Below are 9,150 nucleotides of genomic sequence, written 5' to 3' on the forward strand. Positions count from 1 at the left end.
TCCAGACATAGTGCGCCATTACTAGTTGTAACTAGTAATGGCGCACCTGTCCCAGGGTGCGCCATTAGTATAAAAATTATTATTTTTAACTAGTGCGCCTGTCCAAACATACTAATGGCGCATCCAGACACAGTGCGCCATTACTAGTTGTAACTAGTAATGGCGCACCTGGCCCAGGGTGCGCCATTAGTATCAAATTTTTTTAACTAGTGCGCCTGTCCAAACATACTAATGGCGCACCACCAGAAGGTGCGCCATTAGTAACCTGGATTACTAATGGCGCATTTAGAGTTGGTGCGCCATTAGTAAGTGGGCAGCAACAAGATATTTTGGACAGCCTCTCCTACCCACACTCACTTTCTCCCCACTTCATTCTCTCCACCTCCTCCTTGTCTCGGGTGCCTCCTCTTTTTCACCTCATTTCCATCATAGATTCATTCAATTTAAGTGGTTAAATTACCTTGTTTTGATAGGTAAGTAAGGGGGGAAGCTATATTTATGTTGTTCTCCCTACAACAATGTGCACATGCACTTTTTATGGCCTAGCTAGATCTATGTATGTTCGTGGTGTTGCATATGTTTGTGGTGTTGCATATGTGTTTGTGTTTGGAGGTGTACCGGTATTTGAAATGCGATAGTTGCCAATATTTTGCCGGAATGTTGATTCATTTCCGTTTCGGGGAGAATTTTGGCATTAAGCATTCTTTTTGGTCCTATTTTTAGGGAAAGTCATGCCAAATTTTTTCTTGGTTCTAAAATATCGTTTTGCTCTACCCCGCAGGCGACCATGGTCCGCATGATGACCAAAGCCATCGTGAATAGGTTTTTGAGGTCCGCGAAGGCCGAGATGCTTCAAAAGAACGAGACGGAGATAAGATGTCCGTGTCGAAGATGCAAGCTGAAGAGCCTTATTGCGGACCCGGAATCCTGGCAGGTGCGGGACCACCTGCTCTTGCGTGGTTTCATGGATGGCTATCGGTGGCAAGGTGATGAAGATGACTACGAAGTCGTCCATGGGGGCCGGGCAAGAAATGAGGAAGGGCAGCAAGACAACCACCGCGGCTCGGGCGGGCGAGAAGACGAAGAATCCCCAGGAGATGATCAGGACGGTGATGCTGTACACAGTCATCATGTAGAAGATGCAGGACATGATGATGAGGAAGATGCCGGAGCAGACGACAGGCATGATCATGAAGATGATGATGCCGGCGGAGCAGACGACGCTGGACCATCGATGGGCTGGGTGCAGGACCCTCATATTCAAGAGCTGCTTCTCAAGCAGACGGATAACGCAAGAGCTGCCGCCCGAGAGAAAGCCAAGATGGATCAACTTGAGTTAGACGCGGTTACTCCATTGTATGAAGGATGCAGGCCCGAGGATACCCTCCTGAAAGTAACGCTCATGGCTCTGGAGATGAAGGTAAAACACAAAATGACCGACGCATGCTTCGACGAGAACATGTCATTCTGGCACGAACGTCTTCCCAAGGGGAACAAGTGCCCGACCAGTTTGGAGGAGGCGAAGAAAATCGTGTGTCCGCTGGATTTACCACACATGAAATACCATGTGTGCATGAACAATTGCATCATTTATCGGGACGAGCACGCGGAGTCTACCATATGTCCGGTGTGCGGCGTCACTCGATACAAGAAGAGGAAGAAAGCTCCTCGAAAAGTGGTGTGGTACTTTCCGATCACTCCTCGTCTGCAGCGGTATTTCGCGGACCCTAAGGTAGCAAAGCTCCTGCGTTGGCACGCGGATAGGGAGGAGAAGAAGCGAGAAGATGACGCAAATGATCCGGAGATAGATAAAAAAGACAAGATGCTGAGTCACCCTAAGGATGCGAGCCAGTGGCAAGCGTTGAACTTCGAAGACCTAGAATTTGGGAATGATCCAAGGAACATCGTGCTGGGCGCGAGCACCGATGTAGTCAATCCGTTTGGCAGCCAGAGAAGCACACATAGCACCTGGCCTGTGTTTGTGTGGATGTACAACCTTCCCCCCTGGTTGTGCATGAAGAGGAAGTACATTCACATGAGTATGCTAATCGAAGGACTGAAACAACCAGGGAACGACATCAATCTGTATATGGGGCTGCTGAAAGAGGAGCTTGACACGATGTGGAAAACGCCAGCCAATACGTGGGACGCCGCAGAGAAAGAATATTTCCCTATGAGAGCCGCGCTGCTCACGACGGTGCACGACTATCTCGGTTACGGATATGTCGCGGGGCAGGTGGTCCACGGATTTTCTGGATGCGTCAGGTGCATGGATGACACAACGTATCGCCAGCTAGATAGAGATCCCGGGTCTTCGAAAACCGTGTTCATGGGACATCGAAGGTGGCTTCGCGACGATGACCCGTGGAGAAAACACAAGGATCTATTCGATGGTGAAACCGAACCCCGAGGACGCCCTGCTTTGGCCGAAGAGCCAGATTCGTTTGGGGGCGGGGGACACCACCCCAAAGACAACACGGCCAGTCATGCCGGCGCCAAGTCGGCCCCATGGCAAGACCGCCGCAACGGTGCCGGACATCCCTATGCCACTGGATCCAAACATGCATATGGCACAGGATCAGAACGACGACGATGACGATACATTTGCCAACGTCGATCAGTACTTTGCCGATCATGGGGACGGTGGCGACTTCATGGGGCCTCCTTCTCAAGAACCCAACCCAACAAAAGACGTGTGCGATCTAGCTGGTACCACGGAGAAGCCAAGTTGCAACAGGCGTCGTCTGCAGTTCAGCTCTCAGGAGACGCCTCCAGCTGCCGACTTCACCGAGCCTCAGATAGGCGAGGTGCGAAATATGATCAGCCCCAACACACTCAAGAAGGCGGTCTGTGAGCAGAACTCGGTCCCATTATAGGAGATCAAGAAGAAGGCACGCAAAAGAACGACTAACAAGGGTGCGGGCCAGCCGGCACCGAGTATGATCCGTGCTCAGGACGGGCCACCTTCAACTGCGGATATCTCGAGGAGGGTGCATGTGGCGGGTAGGCCGATGCTACCGAGAAATATGCTCGATGCTGCAACCGGTGCTATGCGGAGTCTGCATGACAGTGTTCTTTCTTTGGAGAAGCGGCGTCTCCGAGAGAAGGATGTGGCATACCCGGTTTTCGCGGCCAAGGTGCCAGAGGGCAAGGGCTTTGTGGATAACTCCATCGGGGGTACGATCGTCCTGCGGTTTGATGACATCCACGCTATGTTGAACCTTCATCCGCTGCACTACACCTTCGTTCGGCTATTTTCGCTGAGTATGGAGATGCGGATCATTCGCGACAAGACCCCGCACATCGTGATAGTCGACCCCTTCTACATGCGTGCCAAGATCTTGGGCAGCGCTGGGGACCGGCAAGTCGCGAGTTCTTACCTCGAAGGCGTCATTCTGGCAAACCAAGATAAGGACAACTTCCTCGTGCCTTACTTTCCCGAGTAAGTCCTGCCCTCAACCGCCCCGTAACATATGAATTCTTAGATTTCGATCATTTTTCTTTTAACATTCCGTGTTTTCTGCAGTGACACACATTGCACGCTCATCCTCCTAAGCCCCAAATATTCCAGGGCCACGTATTTCAACCCGGACCGTCAGTCGAACGTAGACTACACAAATGTCAAGAAGGTTCTTGATGATGTTCTCCCCGGCTACGTCAAATCTGGAGGCACCTTCACCAGGCCTATTCGTAAGTACGGCAAGCACGTGTTCTCCCACAATACGACGTTCTGCTGCGTCAAGCAGCCGCCTGGCTGTCAAAAGGGTGCCTACTACGCCATCCATCACATGCGGGCGATCGTACGGGACCATCATCAACTACTGCTACCGAGTAGACTCAAAGATTGGGCCGCGAGCGTGTCGGCAATCCAGGTTGCGGACATCAGACAAGAATTCTTTCGCATCCAGTCGGAGTTTGCGGAAATCATCCATCAAGATTTCCTTCGTACCTCGGGGCAGTTCTACCTCAGAAATCAACCGTCCAACAGTGACATCGACACAATCCTACAAATGCAGGCTGACAACGCCCGTTGTTTCATGACTCCCACGATAGACGGCGGCTTCATCCACGCTACGGTCCCTTGAGTCGAGTCGAAAGCAGTGATGCTGTGTCTAGTTCTGAAACATCGACTGGCTCATGTTGTAATTAAACTTTAATGAACTTGTAGTATGTCTCTTTGGTTTCGAGAGTCCTTCAACTTAGATGTAATCGATGCTATTAATGTCTTGCTTTTCTCTTCCGATCGTTCTGTTGCATACTTATATATTGCTTATGTATTGTCTGTGAATTGGTACTAACGTTTCGTTTGGCTACTGCATAGCGATGCCGTGGTATGTCGTGTACAAGGGTAAGGTTCCCGGAGTCTACGACGACTGGGAGGAGTGTCGGAGACAGGTTCACCGATTCAGCGGTAACAGTTACAAAGGGTACGCCACTAGGGCCGAGGCCGAATCTAGATACGCCCGCTATCTAGCGGGAGAGGGGAGGGAGCGTTGGAGGAACCGGATGAAGACGAGTTTCATCGTGATGATGCTCATCGTGATGACCGCAGCTCTCTTCTATGTGATGGTAGTTTAGATGATCGATATCGACTTGTAATGTGAAGACAAACTCGCGGTCTCAAGACTTGTAATATAATGTTCTATCTTTGTTCGGTCTTTTCAATTCGGAGACTAATATGATGAATTGTATTCGGAGACTAAAATGATGAATTGTATTCAGAGACTAATCTTCTATTGTATTCGATGAATCTGTTGTTGATGTGTACTGTCTATATTTTGTCCAATTATACATTTTGTAACCTGTGCAAAAAACAGAAAATTAAAAAAAAAACCTAATATTCATACTAATGGCGCATCACATCATAGTGCGCCATTAGTATGCCAGAGGATACTAATGGCGCATCACTAAACAGTTCGCCATTAGTATGCCGAAGTTACTAATGGCGCATCCAGTTGTTGTGCGCCATTAGTATGCCAAAGCACCTGGGTATAGATGGCCCCCTGGGAGGCATACTAATGGCGCATCTGGGGTGCGCCATTAGTATACCAGATACTAATGACGCACCAGTGGTGCGCCATTAGTAAAATATACTAATGGCGTGCTACTAATGGCGCACCACTAATGCGCCATTAATGGCCAAATTAGGTGCGCCATTAGTAGGCCTTTTCCTAGTAGTGCTCTACTCAGCAGCAAGAAGCCGGAGCAGGAGCCAGTCAGGACCAAACCCAAGGACAAGCTCCACCACCGCCACCACCTCCAAACATGGACATGGCTCGGCTTCTCCAAGCCTTCCGAGAGGAACGCCAAGCCAACGCTGCAGCCCTCCAGATGATTGCCCAGGCGGTCAACCGCCAGCCGTCAGGGAACGGCAATGGACGTTCCACCTTGGCAGAGTTCAAGAAGCATGCACCACCCACCTTCGTCGAGACTGCAGAACCCCTGGATGCAGACGACTGGGTCCGCACCATAGAGGATCTGTTGGAACTAGTCGGCTGCACTGAAGACCGCGAGAGGGTGGCATATGCTGCCCACTGTCTTGGGGGAACTGCCAGAGCTTGGTGGGATGGATTCAAGGTCATGCATGCTGGGAAAAACATCACTTGGAATGACTTCAAGACAGAATTCCGCAAGGCCCATATTCCTTCCGGAATCATGGCCATCAAGAAGCGTGAGTTCCGAGCCCTGAAGCAAGGAAGTAGCACTGTCAAGGAGTACATGCAGAAGTTCAGTGTTCTGTCAAGGTATGCTCCTGAGGATGTCCGCACTGATGCTGCCAAAAGAGAGCGCTTCATGGAAGGCCTTAACCAGACTCTGCAGTACTCGCTTGTTGTGTGTGACTACCCAACCTTTCCTGATCTGGTGAACAAGGCACTCATGCTTGAGGACAAGCGACGTGCTTTGGATGATACCCGTAAGCGCAAGATGATCAGCAAAGGCAGCTCCAGCAACCAGAAGCCTCGCCCGTGGCAGCCAGCCCCGGTCAAGCGAACCTATCAGCAGCCAAGAGCCCCTGCACCCCGCACCAACTATCAGCCTCAGCAGTATGCCAACCCTAGGCCAGCTTACAACAACCCCAATAACAATGCCGGCAAGAGCAGCAAGTCCAATCAAGTCACTTGCTTTGGATGTTGTCAGCCAGGACACTACTCCAAGAATTACCCCAACAAGAAGCCCGACGCCCCGCGCCCCAAGGCGCAGAACCCAGTACCAAGCCGCGGGATGCCACCAAGGAACAAAGCTCCCCGCAAGCCGCCCAACAATGGCAAGGGTCGTGTGAATCATGTCACTGCAGAAGAAGCCCAGGAAGACCCGGACGTCGTGCTGGGTACGTTCCTTGTTAACTCAGCACTGCAACTGTCTTGTTTGATTCTGGAGCCACGCATTCATTTGTCACCCAAGAGTTTGCATTAAGAAATGGCATGACCCCTACACCCCTGAATAACCCTATGGTGGTACAAACCCCCCGGAGCTGAGATGAGAGCCATGATAGGCTGTAAGGGAGTCGGGATCGTCATTAACGGGGTAGATTTCCTAGCAGACCTTATCATCCTAAGATCGCAAGGCTTGGATGTGATCTTAGGAATGGATTGGCTCATCAAGCACCAAGGCTTGTTAGATTGTGCCAACCGAACTATCACTGTGACCAACGACCAAGGAGTCGAAGTTAAATTTGCCTCCAACCCCTCCTCTGCTCAAGCCACCCAAGTCAACTATCTGACTGAAGTTGGATTGGAGCAAGTGCCGGTAGTATGCGAATACCCCGATGTCTTTCCTGATGAGCTACCGGGAATGCCTCCTGACCAAGACATTGAGTTCATCATCGAGCTCATACCCGGAGCAGGACCCATCTATAAGAAGCCTTATAGAATGGGATCGGAAGAGTTAGCGGAGTTGAAGAAGCAACTCGAAGAGCAGTTGAGGAAGGGATTTATCCGCCCTAGTGCCTCCCCTTGGGGATCACCTGTTCTGTTTGTGGCAAAGAAGGACGGCACTATCCGCTTATGCATTGACTATCGTTCCCTCAATGAAGTTACAATCAAGAACAAGTATCCACTTCCCAAGATTGAAGATCTGTTTGATCAACTCAATGGGGCCAAGGTGTTCTGCAAGATCGACCTCAGATCAGGGTACTACCAGCTGAAAATCAGACCCCAAGATATTCCGAAGACGACATTTGTAACCAGATACGGCCAATATGAGTGCACGGTCATGTCCTTTGGATTGACCAATGCCCCAGCTTACTTCATGTATCTCATGAATAAGGTCTTCATGGAATATTTGGACAAGTTTGTTGTCGTCTTCATTGATGACATTCTTGTCTTCTCGAAGACGGAAGAAGAGCACAAGCAACACTTGAGGATGGTCCTAGACAAGCTTTGAGAGCACCAACTGTACGCCAAGTTCAGCAAGTGCGAATTTTGGCTGCATGTGGTTGGATTCTTGGGTCATAAATTGACTGCCGAAGGATTGTCAGTGGATCCCACCAAGATCCAAGCCGTGACTGAATGGCAAACCCCAAGCAATGTGAAGGAAGTCAGAAGCTTCCTCGGACTCGCGGGATATTACCGCAAGTTCGTTGAAGGATTCTCAAGCATTGCCCGACCCATACCCAGCTCTTGAAGAAGGACAAGAAGTTTGAATGGACGCTAAAGTGTGAAGAAAGCTTCCAGGAGCTGAAGAAGAGATTGACCACCGCCCCAGTTCTGGCCACACCTGATATTCACAAAGAATTTGTGATATATTGTGATGCGTCGAGAGCTGGGCTTGAAGGTGTTCTTATGCAAGAAGGTAGAGTCGTAGCATATCTATCCAGACAGCTACGTCCTCATGAAGAGAACTATGCTACTCATAATCTTGAGTTAGTAGCAGTGGTTCATGCCCTGAAGACATGGCGGCATTACCTCCTAGGGAAGCGATGTGAGATATACACGGATCACAAAAGTCTGAAGTATATCTTCACTCAGAAGGAATTGAACATGAGGCAGAGAAGATGGCTAGAATTGATCAAGGATTATCATCTTAGTGTTCAATACCACCCTGGAAAGGCTAATGTGGTAGCAGAAGCATTAAGCAGAAAGGCTTGTTCCTTGAATGCTATGCTTAAGGAAAAGCTACCCGCCTTGTATAAGGAACTTGAAAGCTTCGGGTTGGAACTAGTTGCACCAGGATTCTTGGCCAACCTCGAAGTCAAGCCTACCCTGATGGATGATGTTAAGGAAGCTCAGAAGGGACACGAGAGTATTGAAGGCATCAAGAGGAAGATCAAGGCAGGAAAGGCCCCATGATTCTCAGAGGATGAGCAAGGAATTGCGTGGTTCGGGAATCGCATTTGCGTACCCAACAAGGTTGAGCTAAAGAATTTGATCTTGCAAGAAGCTCATGAAACCCCGTATTCCATCCACCCCGGAGGAACCAAGATGTATCAAGACCTAAAGGAAGGATTCTGGTGGCATGGCATGAAGAGAGAGATAGCTGTTTTCGTCGCTAAGTGTGACGTATGCCAGAGAGTCAAGGCTGAACATCAGCGACCTGCTGGATTGTTACAACCTCTCAAGGTGCCTGAATGGAAGTGGGACAAAGTCGGGATGGACTTCATCACCGGATTACCCAGGTCAAGCAAGGGGCATGACTCCATATGGGTCATTGTTGACCATTTGACCAAGGTGGCCCACTTCATTCCTTAAGACGACCTACAAGGGGAACCAGTTAGCCAGTCTCTACATCAACCGAGTTGTAAGCCTTCATGGTGTTCCCAAGGAGATTGTGTCGGATAGAGGAACCCAATTTACCTCAAGGTTCTGGAAGAAGTTCCAAGAGGCCATGGGGACCAAGTTGTCCTTCAGCACTGCTTTCCACCCCCAGACCGGAGGACAGACAGAACGAGTGAATCAGAAAGTCGAAGACATGCTCCGAGCCTATGTCTTAGCATATGGAGCTAAGTGGGAAGATTGCTTACCCTTCGCCGAGTTCTCCTACAACAATAGCTACCAGTCCAATATTCAGATGGCACCGTTTGAAGTGATATATGGACGGAAGTGCCGCACTCCCCTCAATTGGTCCGAGACTGGAGAAGGACTAGTATTTGGGCCCGATATCCTCCGTGAAGCAGAAGAGCAAGTCCAACTTGTCAGAGAGCATTTGAAGACT

General features: G+C 49.9%; 1 protein-coding gene across 1 annotated transcript; it reads left to right on the plus strand.

Moving 5' to 3' along the window:
* Positions 1-5,265: 5,265 nt before the first annotated feature.
* On the plus strand, positions 5,266-8,288 carry LOC141022642 (uncharacterized). The gene is made up of 3 exons (XM_073498906.1): positions 5,266-6,328; positions 6,584-6,747; positions 7,617-8,288. The coding sequence occupies exons 1-3, from the start codon at positions 5,266-5,268 to the stop codon at positions 8,286-8,288; spliced, it is 1,899 nt and encodes a 632-aa protein (XP_073355007.1).
* Positions 8,289-9,150: the final 862 nt, after the last annotated feature.

Source organism: Aegilops tauschii, chromosome 5, assembly GCF_002575655.3.
Source record: "Aegilops tauschii subsp. strangulata cultivar AL8/78 chromosome 5, Aet v6.0, whole genome shotgun sequence".
Lineage (NCBI taxonomy): Eukaryota > Viridiplantae > Streptophyta > Magnoliopsida > Poales > Poaceae > Aegilops > Aegilops tauschii.